Source organism: Aspergillus chevalieri, chromosome 4 (assembly GCF_016861735.1).
Source record: "Aspergillus chevalieri M1 DNA, chromosome 4, nearly complete sequence".
In the NCBI taxonomy this organism is placed as follows: domain Eukaryota; kingdom Fungi; phylum Ascomycota; class Eurotiomycetes; order Eurotiales; family Aspergillaceae; genus Aspergillus; species Aspergillus chevalieri.
The window spans coordinates 1,109,893-1,125,164 of record NC_057365.1 but is presented as its reverse complement, the minus strand read 5'-3'; the positions used below and the strand labels follow the sequence as shown (position 1 = coordinate 1,125,164).

The 15,272-nt window shown below is 50.7% G+C and overlaps 8 protein-coding genes across 8 annotated transcripts; 5 read left to right on the top strand and 3 right to left on the bottom strand.

The window, feature by feature from the left end:
* Positions 1 to 292: 292 nt before the first annotated feature.
* On the top strand, positions 293 to 2,148 carry SED4 (S53 family peptidase; the record flags this gene model as incomplete). Its single annotated transcript, XM_043278593.1, has 2 exons — positions 293 to 1,791; positions 1,848 to 2,148. 2 exons carry the CDS (start codon positions 293 to 295, stop codon positions 2,146 to 2,148), a joined length of 1,800 nt encoding a protein of 599 aa, XP_043136357.1.
* Positions 2,149 to 2,500: 352 nt separating this feature from the next.
* On the top strand, positions 2,501 to 3,420 carry rpnL (proteasome regulatory particle lid subunit rpnL; the record flags this gene model as incomplete). Its single annotated transcript, XM_043278592.1, has 2 exons — positions 2,501 to 3,067; positions 3,142 to 3,420. The coding sequence occupies 2 exons, from the start codon at positions 2,501 to 2,503 to the stop codon at positions 3,418 to 3,420; spliced, it is 846 nt and encodes a 281-aa protein (XP_043136356.1).
* Positions 3,421 to 3,570: 150 nt separating this feature from the next.
* On the bottom strand, positions 3,571 to 4,884 carry ACHE_40397S (uncharacterized protein; the record flags this gene model as incomplete). The annotated part of the gene is made up of 2 exons (XM_043278591.1): positions 3,571 to 4,603; positions 4,670 to 4,884. 2 exons carry the CDS (start codon positions 4,882 to 4,884, stop codon positions 3,571 to 3,573), a joined length of 1,248 nt encoding a protein of 415 aa, XP_043136355.1.
* Positions 4,885 to 5,127: 243 nt separating this feature from the next.
* ACHE_40396A (epoxide hydrolase family protein) lies at positions 5,128 to 6,693 on the top strand (the record flags this gene model as incomplete). The annotated part of the gene is made up of 8 exons (XM_043278590.1): positions 5,128 to 5,348; positions 5,402 to 5,535; positions 5,589 to 5,861; positions 5,912 to 5,920; positions 5,976 to 6,162; positions 6,222 to 6,342; positions 6,404 to 6,559; positions 6,613 to 6,693. The coding sequence occupies 8 exons, from the start codon at positions 5,128 to 5,130 to the stop codon at positions 6,691 to 6,693; spliced, it is 1,182 nt and encodes a 393-aa protein (XP_043136354.1).
* A 330-nt stretch (positions 6,694 to 7,023) lies between these two features.
* ACHE_40395A (DUF1917 domain-containing protein) lies at positions 7,024 to 8,017 on the top strand (the record flags this gene model as incomplete). The annotated part of the gene is made up of 2 exons (XM_043278589.1): positions 7,024 to 7,078; positions 7,131 to 8,017. The coding sequence occupies 2 exons, from the start codon at positions 7,024 to 7,026 to the stop codon at positions 8,015 to 8,017; spliced, it is 942 nt and encodes a 313-aa protein (XP_043136353.1).
* A 340-nt stretch (positions 8,018 to 8,357) lies between these two features.
* ACHE_40394S (COG1/VPS51 family protein) lies at positions 8,358 to 9,260 on the bottom strand (the record flags this gene model as incomplete). Its single annotated transcript, XM_043278588.1, has 1 exon — positions 8,358 to 9,260. One exon carries the CDS (start codon positions 9,258 to 9,260, stop codon positions 8,358 to 8,360), a length of 903 nt encoding a protein of 300 aa, XP_043136352.1.
* Positions 9,261 to 9,519: 259 nt separating this feature from the next.
* Positions 9,520 to 10,296, top strand: ACHE_40393A (OB fold domain-containing protein; the record flags this gene model as incomplete). The annotated part of the gene is made up of 1 exon (XM_043278587.1): positions 9,520 to 10,296. The coding sequence occupies one exon, from the start codon at positions 9,520 to 9,522 to the stop codon at positions 10,294 to 10,296; it is 777 nt and encodes a 258-aa protein (XP_043136351.1).
* Positions 10,297 to 10,406: 110 nt separating this feature from the next.
* On the bottom strand, positions 10,407 to 14,787 carry SKI3 (SKI complex subunit tetratricopeptide repeat protein SKI3; the record flags this gene model as incomplete). Its single annotated transcript, XM_043278585.1, has 3 exons — positions 10,407 to 14,352; positions 14,404 to 14,604; positions 14,675 to 14,787. The coding sequence occupies 3 exons, from the start codon at positions 14,785 to 14,787 to the stop codon at positions 10,407 to 10,409; spliced, it is 4,260 nt and encodes a 1,419-aa protein (XP_043136350.1).
* Positions 14,788 to 15,272: the final 485 nt, after the last annotated feature.

Sequence of the window (15,272 nt, the reverse complement as noted above, 5' to 3'; positions counted from 1 at the left end):
GAGTAGCGCCTGACAGGCAACAGAAAGCTTGGGGTAGGACATCATATCCCGCGAATCGCCGGTTGAACAAACCCTATTCCGATTTGCCCCCAATCAATCGCTGTTTTTAGACATTTCTCCGATTCTAAAACTCTTATGTGCCACCGAGTCGGTAATTTTCTGGATCTTTCTTAACGGGCTCGCCTCGCCATCCAGTATATACCGGAGGGTACTGTTGTCATTCCTTTGATGCCCATTCTCTCGTTTAATTTGAATCCAACGTATCGTGGTCTATACACTTCTGGCCATTTCGATGGTTTCATTCGCTCTCTTATGGAGGCCAATGTGCCTATTTCTTTCGTGCTCACAGACTACTTCCCCTGAGGAGTCTAGTTATCAGATCGTTGAACAGCTTTATGGCGTGCCAGATGGCTGGACAGAAGATGGCGTGCCGTCTCCAGCGACACCGATGAAGTTTCACATGGCCGTCAGCAACGACAGGATGGCAGAGTTTGAGCAAAGGGTCATCGAAATCGCCACGCCTGGTCACCAGCTCTACGGCCAGTTTATGACACGCGATGAGGTTGGGGATTTCTTGCGTCCATCAAATGACACCGTGGATAGGATTGTTGCATGGATGAAATCGGAGCGTGTACCCAGCGAATCAATCGAGAGACATGCAAATTGGATCACGTTCACAGTCCCTGTGTCTCAGGCAGAGGATATGCTCAAGACGCGGTTCCACAGCTTCCGCAACGATGTTAGCCAGGAAACCGCAATCAGAACGCTGCAATATTCCGTGCCACAAGATATTCGTGATTTTATCCAAATGATTCAACCGACAATCAAATTCGGGCAGTTCAGTGCCCAGGAAAACCAACCAGACCTTGAGCCTGTGGCTACCCGCTTCGATGACCTGAATGTCAACTGCTCAACCACCGTCACCACCAAATGCCTCCGGAGATTGTATGGTATTTATGATACAGAAGCAAAGCCAGATCCAAGGAACAAGCTGGGTGTGTCTGGGTTCTTGGACCAATACGCCCGCTACGACGATTTCCGTGCCTTCATGCGCACATATGAGCCCGATCACACTGATGCTAATTTTAACGTGGTTTCGATCAATGGTGGTCGCAACGATCAAGACTCTTCCTTTGCCAGTACTGAGGCAAGCATGGATATTCAGTACGCGGTAGCATTGGCCTATAACACCGATACGACGTACTACACAACAGGAGGCCGCGGGCCCTTTGTGCCAGAGGTCGATCAACCCAACGTCGGTAGCTCATCCAACGAGCCCTACCTAGAGCAACTCCACTACCTTCTCAACCTTCCAGACCAGGATCTCCCTGCTGTTCTGTCAACCTCATACGGCGAATATGAGCAGATTATCCCCGAATCATACGCAAACGTCACCTGTAACATGTACGCCCAACTCGGGGCACGTGGAGTTTCGGTGATTTTTGCGAGTGGTGACTCTGGTGTTGGAGGATCTTGCGTGTCCAATGACGGCACCGGACGGACAAGATTCATGCCAACCTTCCCAGCCACGTGCCCCTTTGTCACATCTGTCGGTGGAACATATGGGGTCGATCCAGAGAAAGCCGTTGGTTTCTCTGGGGGTGGTTTCTCGGAATACTTCCAGCGTCCGGCTTACCAGGATGAGAGCGTCCACGGCTATCTCGATCAACTGGGTGACAAGTGGGAAGGCCTGTACAACCCAGAAGGAAGAGGGGTCCCTGACGTTGCTGCCCAAGCCAGGGGCTTCGTCTTTGTAGACCACGGTTATTTCATGAAGCTTGGCGGCACAAGGTTTGTCTTTCCAACACTAGATCTTAGATGAGAAACATGCTAACCGTTGTCACTAGCGCTGCCGCCCCTGTCTTCGCAGCTATCGTTTCCCGCTTGAATGCCGCTCGTTTAGAGCGAGGCCAAGGCAGAATGGGTTTCCTGAACCCGTGGCTTTACTCGCTCAACAACACGGGTCTCACGGACATTGTGGATGGAGGGTCAGTAGGTTGTACCGGATACTCCGATGTTGGTGGCCGTGCATCAATAGTGCCGCACGCTAGCTGGAATGCCACCCAGGGTTGGGATCCTGTCACTGGCCTGGGGACCCCAGATTTGAATACTCTCATTAAAGTTGCGTGTTCAACAGAGGGTACATGACGAGACATAATAACGTTCATTGAAAGCTAAAACATGAATCGGTCATTATATAGAATACTACTATAAGCAGATATCGTTGCGCCAAGCTAGCCTGCCAAAGAGTTTGTCAGAATATAGAATCTCACAAGTATCAAGCAAGAAATGTAGTCAAGACCTGATAGCGGTCGCCCAAAGAGGATATGAGGAACTTCACGTGACTCACCGCCTGCCCACACGGAGCTTCGATGAGCTGCGCCGACAACGTCAGAACACTTTCTCGCCCAAACATCCTCTATCACGTTTCAACTCCATCTATCATCGTTAACCTTTACTCCTATTTCCCCCCTTTTAATCACTCCCGAGAATACCCACCATGTCCGATCTCCGATCAATCGTCCCAGAGCTCCGCAACGCTCTGGACCGCAACCAACTCGACGCAGCCAACAACCTCCTCAGCCGCGCAAAGCGATCCCTCCTGCTGGAAAATGCACTGATCCCGACCCCTTTGACACCTCCCCAGCTGATCTCCCTGGCCCGCGAGGTGCTCGAATTCGGCGCCATCGCCTCAATCAGACAGACCGACGCAGATACGTTCACGAGATACTACCAACAGCTGCAGCCGTTCTATGATCTGGAGAGACATGCGTCGACGCCCGGAGAGAGTGCAGGGAACATGGACTTTAGCACCAGCCAGCGGAGCAAAATAACAGGGTTGTATCTGCTGCTGTTGCTGAGTACGGGTAATAGCACTAACTTCCATACCGTGTTGGAGGGACTGGTTGAGGAGGCTAGTCTGAATGGAAAGAGTGTTGAGGATGACCCTTATATCAAGTATCCTGTTGAGTTGGAGAGGAACTTGATGGAGGGGAGCTATGATAAGGTGTGGAGGGAGACTAAGTCGGAGAGAGTGCCGTCGGAGGATTTCGGCTTGTTCTCGAACGTACGTCTGCATAGCGGGTGTCTACTTGTGTCTTATGAATGGGAAAAAGATGCTGACTTTGGATTTCTTTGCAGGTCCTTGTCGGAACCATCCGCAGCGAGATCGCAGACTGCTCCGAGAAAGCCTACCCATCCCTGCCTATTTTCAACGCCAAGAACCTTCTCTTCCTCGAATCTGAAGGCGCCGTTATTGAGTTCGCCCAGCAGCGTGGTTGGATCCTTCGTGATGGTCGGATACACTTCCCTGTCGAGCCGGAGCAGGCTGCCCGGTCTGAGAAGGACATCTTGGTGGCCAGCAGTACTGTGATTGAGAACACGATAGGCTATGCCCGGGAGTTGGAGACAATCGTCTAATTTATAATCTATACGGTTGTTATCATTCTATTCAATCTCGGTCGTGGTTGTATTTCTATCTTTCTTGCATTATGATCTAATCGAGCATTTCTCATGACAATCTATCACGATAATTTTGGTGCCGTTTATATCCAAACATATATCGCCAGATTATACGTTCACCCTCCATAAACACACGCGCCGGTCATAGAAACTGGAAGAGAGGCAGAGCAATTCAGACCTTTTCGCTCCGATACCCTGTCCACCCTTCCATACATCAGACGCATAATTCATACTTTCATGTTCTGTAAACTCAGCCAGGACCTCTATGTTCCATTGATGTTCACCGTCACCTGTAATCCTCACCACTCTCGTCCCGCCATGCATACAGCTGGCGAGGACCAGGAATCGCCATTCTTGCGGCCCAGTTTCTGAGAGGAAGGTCATATTTTCCACGCCAAGTGGTTGTAGGCGCCATACACCACCGCCCAGAGACAGTTCAGCAAGAACATTTCCCCTCCTGGTTGCATGGTAGATTCTCAGGTGCTCATCGTAGCTTCCTGTAAGAAGGAGAGGGGAATCTTCAACCATGGGGAACGGAAGAGGGAGAATAGCGGTCACGCCAGAGCTATGATGACGAGCACGGTCATCGTAGTCTAACAACACAGGGGGCATGCCCCGTCCATCATCGTCCCCATCGCTCGAATTCTCCACGTCAAAGCGACGCGTATGTAGAGAGCCAAAGTCATCGCCTGTGAATAAGAAAGGTATTTTCGGCGTGGGACTATCCGTCTCCTGCTCCTCGCCGTCGTGGAAAGTGGCCAGCGCAACAAACCAAACTTCAATCATTTGTCTCGCGCTGAAGGTGCCCAAGTCGGCTACCTTCTCGGATTCCGTGATATCGCCGCTGGTCCCGAATACGGTTGTCCGGCCGTCTGAAAATGACACGGCAAACCCATCAGCCTTCTCCTGTGTAAGCCAATGTTCTGGTGTCCATGCTAAAAATAATGCGGGGATTGACAGGTCTTCGTGAACAGAAAGTGTCCATATCGGGATAATCGCTTCATTAGTAGATGAAGCCAGTGACACCTTGAACAAAGCCACACACCCGGAGCTCCCGGCAATGGCCAGCAACGTGGGGTCTCTAGGATGAAAATGTAGATCGAAAACGGCGTAGGGTAGAGGCAATCGTTCGACGCACGATCTATCCATACCAGTTAGTCGCGCTGCTAACGAGCAAACAGGGTATCAACGTTCTTTTTCCTCTTACAGCGTATTGGCAATAGGGTTGATTTTCCACAACTGCAAACTCCCAGTCTTTTTCTGCTGGACGGCCCCTTCCTCTTCGCTATCTCTCGTCTCCGAGAGCAGATACGTGCCTATCACGACATAGTCCGGCGCCGCGGGGCAGAACTGAAGACAACTCGGGGGTTGGTCGAGGAAGATGGTGGAGGCGGACTGGGGGCGTTGAATTGCGGATTCCATAATCGAAGTGTATAAACTGTTCTTGATATACTCCGAATAGACCTCATTTCCTCTGCTTCCATGGCTCGCAAAAGGGGAAAATTGAGAACCTTGGGCGGTGAGAATTGAAGCTTTTCGGGGGGCGAATCTTATCGGGTCAGATGACTCCATTCACCCCGCAAAGGAGATGAGCTGGAGGCACCATGTCGTTATCAACTTCCTTTTTCTCTAAGTTGAAAATAGTATACGAATTCTGTGTTAACAATGTCTTTATCATTTAGTCGATTGCCCTCTACGGCGAGAATCACCCCAGCGCCGTTCAAAATATCCTTCTCGGATAACGAACTGGAGGATCTAAAGACGCTGGTCAGACTGGCGCGGACAGCGCCTCGTACCTACGAGAACTCGCAGCAGGACCGTCGTTATGGGATTACATCGGACTGGCTGAATGACCTCAAGGAGCAGTGGACAAAGGACTTTGACTGGTAATCAATGCTTTGATTCTAGATATACTAGTCACCTTAAATAACCGGAGCAGGAAAGCAACCGAGGCCCGTATCAATGAATTTCCGCAGTTCACTACTACCATTGAGGGAATGAGTATCCATTTTGCGGCCCTGTTCTCGGAACAAGATGATGCTGTGCCCATCCTTCTGCTTCATGGATGGCCAGGTAACACTGCCCTGTTTGGTTTTAGAGACAATTGCTCATAGTTTATCCAACAGGAAGCTTCCAAGAATTCCTGCCTCTTCTTAAGTTATTCCGGGAGGAATTTACGCCGGCTAATCTGCCTTATCACCTCATTGTTCCCTCCCTTCCCGGATACACCTTGTCGTCTGGTCCTCCGGTGGACAAGAACTTTACCACGGAAGACATTGCTCGAGTCGTTGATCAATTGATGAAAGACCTTGGATTTGGGGGCGGCTATGTAGCTCAGGGAGGGGACATTGGGAGCAGAATTGGGAGAGTGCTCGCTGTGGATCATGATAGTTGCAAAGGTTTGTTCGATAACTCCGTTCAACTATTATGCATGCTAACATCGAGTTAGCTGTACACTGTAAGACTTTATCATGGGAATAAGTTTCTCCACATTCAATACTAATTGGGAGCAGTAAACGCTTGCTTCATGCAACGCCCTAATGGCTTTTCGGATGAGTTTCTCAATGAGTTCGAGCAACGCGGGTTGAAGAGGGCAGGAGACTTTGTGACGAGGGGCACTGCCTATGCTTATGAGCATGGCACCAGACCTAGTACCATTGGCCATGTTCTAGCGTCTAATCCTATCGCCTTGCTTGCGTGGTAAGTTGATAAGGTCATTATCCGAAATCATGGGTGGTTTTTTCTTATCACACGTCTAGGGTTGGAGAGAAGTACCTGGACTGGGTTGATGATCCTCTTTCATCCACGACCATTCTCGAATTCGCGTCGCTCTACTGGCTGACAGAGACATTCCCACGCGCAATATACCCTTATCGCGAGGTTCGTACTTCTCTGATAATGGTTCGTACGTAACCAGCTCGAGGCTGATTGTACCTGATAGAACTTTCCTCCTAAGGGCACTCCTGCTGGCAACGACCCTCGTTGGTACATCTCCAAGCCATTCGGTTTCTCGTACTTCCCCAATGAAGTGCTTCCCGTTCCACGCTCTTGGGTTGAAACTTCAGGAAACTTGGTATTTTGGCGGGAACACCAAAAGGTATGATGTCCTATAACTACTTATTTACCAGATACCTTGCTCACCTATACTAGGGCGGTCATTTTGCTGCTCTTGAGAGACCGGAGCAGATCAAGGCGGACTTGACGGATTTTGTCAAGCAGATCTGGACGTGATTGCTGGTAGATAGCTACTGTAATGTAAATCTATATCAGACGGCTCTCAAAGCACTTTCACTAGTTTATATATCAGCAAATTTATCATGTAAGAACATGTATATTTCTAAAATCCCCTCTTTCAGCATCGCTTCAAACGTCAACATCTCATAGAATCAATCAATTGGCCAATCAGTGTCCACATTTAATCCCCACGTTGATAAGATCAGGTTATCAGTCTTGAGGCAAAGAATAAACAACCAACATTCTAGACATTTTTCACTGCATACATACACAGATCCTGAGCATCTAAATTTTTGTATTCCACAAATTCCTGTGCATGGGATACCCATGGCTACCACCATCCAAGATACAGACCTATTCTCCGACGAATCCAGCTTCTATGGTACGCGTTTACATAGTCCCCCTAAGCAACAACAACTAACTCCATCCACCAGGCGATGACACTCAAATAACGCATTATGAAGACCTCGCAGACAGCTATGACCCAGAGCCATATTGGGTTGAGACTCACCCACACCTCTTAACCACCATCCAGCACGATGCGCTTGTACCGGCACAACCATCACCAGCATCGAAAACCACCGCTGGCTTGGAAGAAGAAGAATGCTTGCCGCCCATAGGATCTCGCAGGTTGCCGCGAAATGCGCGAGGTCGAAACGAGCCAGTTCCAGAATTTCTTGCACGTCTACCGCCGTCCACCACAAAGGAAGAGTCCGTTGGACCGTGGATCTTTGTCTCGGAGCCAAACAGGAGGAAGGGCGTTGATGAAGAGGAAGAAGAGGACATGGCGAGCTTTGTCGCCAAAGGTACGGAACTACTGCACGAGTTCAAGGAGAAGAAGACCGAACTGGAAGAAGAACATGACCGCTCTGGTGCCAAAAGCAAGGCACCGCTGACCCGCAAGTTGAATGTTCACCGACGCGCGCTGGAAGAAGACATTTTCGCGCTGGCGCGAGAGAATGGTGTCGTTTCTGGGAAATGGATGCTATTTCCATCTGTCGGCCGCGTGGATGCTGTCTGGAAGGCGGTGGTTGAGGCAACAGTGGACGGGGAATTGGGGGATGGAGCAAAAGTTGCGACAGATGCAGGTGACCGTGAGGCGCGAGGGATGATGATCTATACGAAGGATTACGAGGATACTGAAGATGTTCGGCGGGTGCTTGGGAAATTGGTGGAGTTGGAATTGGTGAACATTGAGCAGCGGATGGGTATTTACTACAAGGCTGATGCGTTTACGTATCTGAGAATTTTGGGGGATAACCCGTATGGATTGAAAGCGAGCCTGTACTCTAGTAAGGATGTTCTGGCGGGGAAGGTTTGATGGGGTTTTCATGATGATATGACATTCATGTACAGATTGATGATTATGTGCTATATTATGTTCTTGTCTAGTGTATCCTGTTCATGCGCCGCGGTGTCTCCAGTCTGTCCAGCAGCATGGACTTGGATTGGCGCTGTAGACCTCAACTGCGTTGGTACAAGACCTTTCGCCATAAGGCCAGGAGATCCTGTTATAAGGACAGTCCGGTAAACTATCCGTGGCGAGTTGCAGCGCTGTCTAGGTCATGAAAGATGCTGAAGGACCAGTCCCCGTGTGAGCTTTGTGTAGGCTTTGAAGCCATGCGAGGCAGTTTGTGCATTCCAATACTCAAAGTCCCAGTTTATGAATCCTTGTCTTTTCCGGTCTCCATGGCCTTCAAACATGCCTCCTTGATTTCAGAAACCCCTTTCACGCCTTCCCACTTGTCAAGTAGATCCTTGACCTCAGCCCAGTCTTTGTCAGCCTCCTCTCTCTTCCCATCCGCCAAAAGTTTCTCCAATCGACTCGGTGTTCCCAATACCCATTTCACCGTCTCTTTCTCAGCCTTCTTACTACTCGCCTGCTCCGTGGTCTTCGACTCCTTCATCCTCCGCCGCTGCTCCTCCCCCTCCTGAATCAAGCTCCCAGCAGTCTCCGCCACAAACCCAATCGCCGGCCCCAACGTCTTGGTCATCTTCAACGGCGCCCCCTGATCATCCATGCTCCTCCGCATCTTTCCAATCGTCTCAACTGCCCGAATCAACTTTGAGTAGTTATCATACACCAACGCTTTCCGCTCACTGTCCAGCGTGCGAATATCACCAACAAGGCTATTCTCAGCCTTGAGCACCGTCGACAGCGACGACGTCGCTAGTAACTGTTCGACATAGCGCTGCGCGTCGAAGTCTGGGTTATCGAGTTCTGTGCCCGTTGCTACCACGGAGGGGTTGGTGTTGGAGATGTCGCCGGCGTCCGTGTGGCGGGGGACGCTGCGGGAACGGCGTGCGTCTGCATTTCCTGCGGCTGCGGCTGCGGCTTCGGGTTTGAGGTTATAGTAGTCTCGGAGGGCGGCGCGGTTGCGTCGTGGAGGGTGGAGGGATGGGGAGACTGCTCGTGCTGTTGAGGGCGTAGAGGATGCGCTGAGACCTGCGGCGCCGGTGTTGGTGTTTAGAGTGTCGAGGGAGGGACGGTGGGAGGATGTGGGTGTGGGGGAGTGGGCGCGCGAAGAAGCTATTGACGGGCGAGGAGAGGATATTGTTGACATGGTGGCTAGTCCTTAATGGTATGAATAGGGAGAGGTGAATGTTGAAGACGATCTGTAACCAATGCCGATAAGCGGTGGTCCCGTGCTTTATCTTTTCCCCGGACAACCTTAACATTTTCAGCCTCACACATCTACACGACAAGTATACAGATTCCTACCTGCTTCGCTCTTTTATTTGCCTTGCCTAGCAAAGGCGTCTGCCTAAAATTCCCTACAATCAACCGGACATTCAGCCACCACCACCACCTACTGCACCCCCATGTCCACCCCCCAAACCCAAATCGCAGCTCAACTCCAGAGCACAAAATCTCTCTCCGTCTCCCCCTCCTGGCTAGATACCTTCATCGCTTCCTCCAGCGCCTCCCTCCAGCGCAATGTCCCCATCTCCGCCCTCACCCAAACAGCCCTCTTCCGGGTCCTCTCCTCCGACTTCCGCGATACCCTCACCACCACGAACCACTCTTCCGTCCTCCCTGTAGATATCTTCGATCCGACAGTGAAAGAGAGGCGTCTGTCTGGCCCGATACCCGTACAAGTGCTTGATATTGAGGACATTGGGTCGAGTTTATGGAGTCAGGTTGAGGCGATTGAGCGGGTGGAGCGTGGGGAGGCGATTCGGGGGAGGGAGATTGTTAGGACGGTGAATGTGGGGGAGGATAGTGAAGATTGGGCTAGTAACGACAATGGCAACAACAACAATAATAATGCTGGCGGTGGCAGCAATGGGCCTCATCGGTTGATCCTGCAGGATGCGGCAGGGACTAGGACTGTAGGGATTGAGTTGAGGCGTATCGGTGATGTTTCGATTGGGAAGTTGCCGATTGGTGCTAAGATGATATTGCGGAATGCTACGGTTGCTCGGGGTATGGTGCTGTTGACTCCTGATTGCGCTACTGTATTGGGAGGGAAGATTGAGTCTATGGACCGGGCGTGGAAGGAGGGTCGGAAGGCAAGGTTGTTGGCGAGAATTGACGAGATGGCACGGGAGGAGAGACAGACGAGCGGAAGCAGAGGTGGAGATGCAATGGAAGGATGAGCGATGTGTGTCCCAGAAGATGAAAGGAAAAGGTATGGACTATTCTTTTCATTATACAATGCTACCCTCTCTCTACATAATGCAATGCGTCTCTGTCAAAATGCATACAATCACGCTGATCCAGACACGACATGATTCAGTTCTTCCCAGCCATCTCTTTTCCATGGCGCATACATGATCGCCCGCAGCGCATCACCAGCCTTCCCGGTCTGTGCAAACGCCTCGGATAGGTCATTAGCGTCAAGGTTGCTGCGTGGCGGGACACTGCGCAATGCTCTCTTGACAGCCATTTCGGCGGGGTGAAGCTCATTAGAGGCTGCGGACAGCTCCATCCAACCTTGTGGCTGATCGGGTGCCCTCATAACAGCCGCTGTAGCCTCACCCATACGCCGGGTTTCCTCTGGTATGTTGGAGTCGGTAAGACCCAGGGTAGAAACTGCAGTCAAGAGCTTGATTAGTTTGGCCCGACCATGAATATCGATATCATCCCTGGTGATCATGCCCTGGAGGTCAGATTCGACGGCCTCAATGGCGTCTTTGTCAGAGTCTAACAATGCAATAGCTCCCAACAAGGTAACTGCCCCAACATGGTCTGGATTGTTCTCGACGCAATCGAACAGTTGCTGGCGAGCCACAGCGCGTTCTTCTTCTCCGCCCTTGGCCCAGAGCACTTGTGCAAGGAGGCAGACCACTTCCGGCGCATTCTCCGCCTCTTGAAGTGCATCACGGAACATGTCAATGGCACGGTCCATAGACTTCAAGTAGTAATGTGCCAGACCGGCGGTTAGATGAGCCGACAAGCGTAGTCTTCCGTTCATTTCGGGATCAAACTTCTCAGCATCCTCTTCGCCAGAGAGCATGAGCGCAGTCTCCGCTTTCTCTGCGGCTTCCTCAAATTCGTGGCGCGCAAGAAGGATACGTGCAACATCTGCGTTCGCCTGTGCGAATCTGGAAAGCGATGCAGCTGACTCGGAGATTTCGTATTCCTCTTCCATAGCTGCGCATACACCCTGTAGGCTAGCGCTCGCGTCGGAGAATTCGCCGATTCTCTCTGCCAGGAGGGATGATAGGTGAATAAACATCATATCCGACGGATCCTGGCAACGAAGCTGGTGGAGGGCGAAGAATGGCTGGATGAGGTTCGAAAGCTCATTCGAAGCGGCTGAATCAGACAGAAGATGGTCAAATAGAGTCGAGGTATACTGCTGCTTAGACAAGGCTAGCGATGAAGTCGAAATATCAAAGGCATGCTCAAAAAGACCTCTTGCCTCCCCGGGCGCTCCAAAGAGAAGGGCGAGGAGTCCTTGGCCGATCCAAGCCTGTGCATAGTCTGGGTCTGTAGACTGCGCGCGTGTAAACGCTTCATTGGCAAGCTGGATGTCATTATGAATGAGATAGAGAGTTCCCAGGTTAGCCCACACTTGGGCACTCCGGTCGTGTAGATGGAGACTCCGCACGAAGGCATGCTGCGCGACCTTCGGGCTCAGGTTCGTTGTAACCACACCCAAGGAATTCCAGAACTCAGAGTTTCCGGCCTCAAGTTCAATTGCTCTTTTGAAGCATCGAATCGCCGCCCTGAGGAATTTGCGGGGCTGCTTCTTGCTCTTCTTGGCTGAACGATTCTGCACGGATCTATACGACCGGTATTCGGCCCAACCAAGGTTGTACCAGGCGACTGCTTGAGCATGGACGTCTTGAATCGAGACATGTATAGCGCGTTTATATGCCAGAATGGAGGCATACACGCAAATGTCAGACTTAGGAAATGGTCCAGTTTCATCCGCTTCCGGAAGTGAAATGTAATTTTGTCCCATCTCGTCGACATCAGCGAGAATATCAAATGCAGCTGGATCGAGCTCGGTGTTGAGCAGTTGCCGGACCTCGTTGATTGGCAATTTATCTGCCTTCAACTTGATATAAGAGAAGTTTGCGCAAGCATCTCCGACAGCCTTCCACAGGTTGAAGATATCAGCTCGTTCGTGAACCAGTGACGTAGCCACTCTGATAGCTTTGCTTGCCAGCTCAGCACCATCGTTGAAGAGCCCAGATTCGATACATTTCCATGAGTTCTCGGTGAGGGTCTGGAGTAGTGAAATCGTAACGCCAAGCTCATTCCGTCGGATGCTTAGGACGTCCTCGTATCTCGAAACGGCATCATCATATTCCCCAAGTTCACGCTTCACGTTGGCGAGCATGTACCGCGCAAACCAAATGTTCTCCTTTTCGTCGTTCGAGAGGTTCCCCTCCAATTGCTGAGCATGGTCGAAAGCCTTCGTAGCGGCAATGAATCGGCCAGAGTGGTGGTAACTTTCTCCCAGTCCGACCCATGAGTGGTAATCGCCTGGGGAGATTCTAAGAGCTGCCTGGAAGGAGACAACACTCTTGGAGTACTGCTGCTTGTTCACTTGAACTGTACCAAGCGCGGCGTATGGCCAGCTATAACCCCTTCGCTTGGAACCAGGGGCAGGCTTGGCTTTACCAGAATCCACGACTCGTTGAGCTACGGCCTCAACAAGATCCCACTCTTTTTGATCCGCGAACGTTCGAGCCAGTCTCTCAGCGGCTTCGACCTCAGATGCAGACAGCTCGAAGGCTTTGTGGAAACACCTGCGTGCACGAACCCTGTCTCTCTTATAATCGGCGTAGTAAATTCCCAGACTGGTATATGCCGGGGCAAAATTCATGTTGGCTTGTATCGAGGCAAGGAAACTAGCATATGCGCCATGGCGATCCTTTCGTGCAGCAGATGACGGGTTCAACTCCCACAGGCAATAACCTATCCGGTACAGGATCTCAGACTTGAAGTCCCGGTTTTCCATGCGCGAGTCTTGAATTTCCGAAAGAACCCCTTGGAGCCCCTCGAGGCCAGAATGGAGATCTCCGTTGAGCGCCCTGCACCATGACAACTCTGCCCGGACCTTGATGTTGGGTGAGTCGCGTTCTAGAGCACGCTCCAAAAATTCGATGGCTTCACCGTAATCTTCATCGACCTTGAGGATCAAACCAATGCCAAGAAGGCAACTGGTAGACTTTGGCTTTCTCTCCAGAATGCCTTCAAAGATCGCCTTCGCCTCCGGATGATTCCGAGGAAGCTGGTAGTAAATCAATGAATTAGCAAGCATGATATTCACAGCATCAGTGGTATGTTGGAGATCCACGCCAGTCATTTTCACCAAATCCTTAATGTTCAAAAGTCCTTTACGGGCGACATCAGCCACACTTTCATATTCTTCAAGGGACAGGTAGAGCTCAGCCATAATTCGATGTGCCACAATCGAGGAGCGGGCGGAATCCAAACCCTCAACCATGAGAATCAAACGATCCTGCACTGCCATTTCCTGGTAATCCCCGTTGTTTTCAAGCTCAGGCTCCTGTTCGCTTGATGGTGATTCCTTGGGCGATTTCTGTTCCTTGGGGAATGAAGAAATGTCGCTGGCTAAAAAGCCTTTCAGAACCTTTGCAAGACCATCTTCCGGGAAGAATTCGATAAATTCCTTCAAGAAATTAAGATCCCACTGCGAGAATTCCTCAACATCTTGCCACTCGAGCACAATCTTCCATGCAAGCTCAAATGGGTGTTTGATGATAACCATGTCATGAGCGGCTCGCAACAATTCGTCTCGCTTTGTGCTTTTATCTGCGGACGGAAGAACAGCAAGAGTATCATATGCTCTTTGTATAAGCTTTTCTTCATACTGGCGACGGACCTGATCATCGTGAGACCAGTCCACGATCCCGCGATAAAGCTGCTCCAACTCGCTCCGCTTAAAAGCTTCCCTTTTCACCTCCAGAGTCACTTGGTCAATTCTGGCCCCTAACCGAGTCCTCCGCTCACCGATCTCTCTGTTTATGAACTCCTTTTCCTCCGCCTCGGTAATATCGATTAAACGCTGATAGGTGAGGGAGGGATGCGGTATCCGGCCTTCGAGGTAGTTGTATAGCGGGCTAGATGGTAAATGCACTTCAAGCGCTTGCTTCTGTTGGGATCGGCTGCCCTGCCTCTTGGCGAACTTCGTATATTTGTCCACCACATCTTGACAACGATGCTTGTCGTCTCTGGAACAAAATCAGTCACAATTCGACCTTCGACGAGACTTCACAACATACTCATCTGCGAATATGAGAGCAAGGTTGACAGCTGCATAGCGATAGGACTCAAGCTTATGGCTTCCTTGCTTTTCGTATAGGTTGATCAATCCTTGCCATGCTGCCCGGTCGCCCAGTTTTGCGTGGGTTGCGGCGAAGTATGCGGATTCGGCATTATCGTTCTTATTTAACTTGTCGTACGCGAGACCTAGAAAGAGATTTCTGGAGACGAATGAGCAACATTGACAAAAAGAACGAACGCACGGAGCACCTGGATCCCAATGTCACATACGCATGATAATTCTGAGGCTCTTGCTTCACTATGTCCTTGGCTTTTTGAGCTGCGTCCTCAAAGTCCTTGGAGTCCAGAGCTGTCCGGACAGCCTTGAGCGCTGACTTGCTCATCGTCCTGAAACAATTCCTTCGCCAATAGCGAATTGAATGGAACGAATGCTCGCGACTCGGTGGTGGTGCGGGACAGACCAAGATGGAGCTTCGCGGTTACTCTGTTTAGTTTAGCGTCTGTGGGGAGCCCATAACGTCAGAGCTGGCCTTTATCGAGATAAGCGCCTTCGTATTCGTATCTCCGCCTGACCGCACCCGTTGGGAACCCAGACAGCTGGAGCTCCTCATCTGCACTACTGCCGACAACTTTTCTCGTTCTTTTTTTCTTTCTTCTGTGTTTCTTCTCATGCTTCAGACGAACTATTTTGGGGGCTTGGACGATAGTATTCCTCTCACCAGACGCTATTGGAGAACGTGGCAAGGTCGGTCCGCTATACTTCTCGTGCTATGTATAGATGCAGATCACGGGCAATTGAATTCATTGCCATCGAACAGATTGCTGATTTCTCTCTGTTACACAGAGGATAATAGCTCTCTAGCGCGAT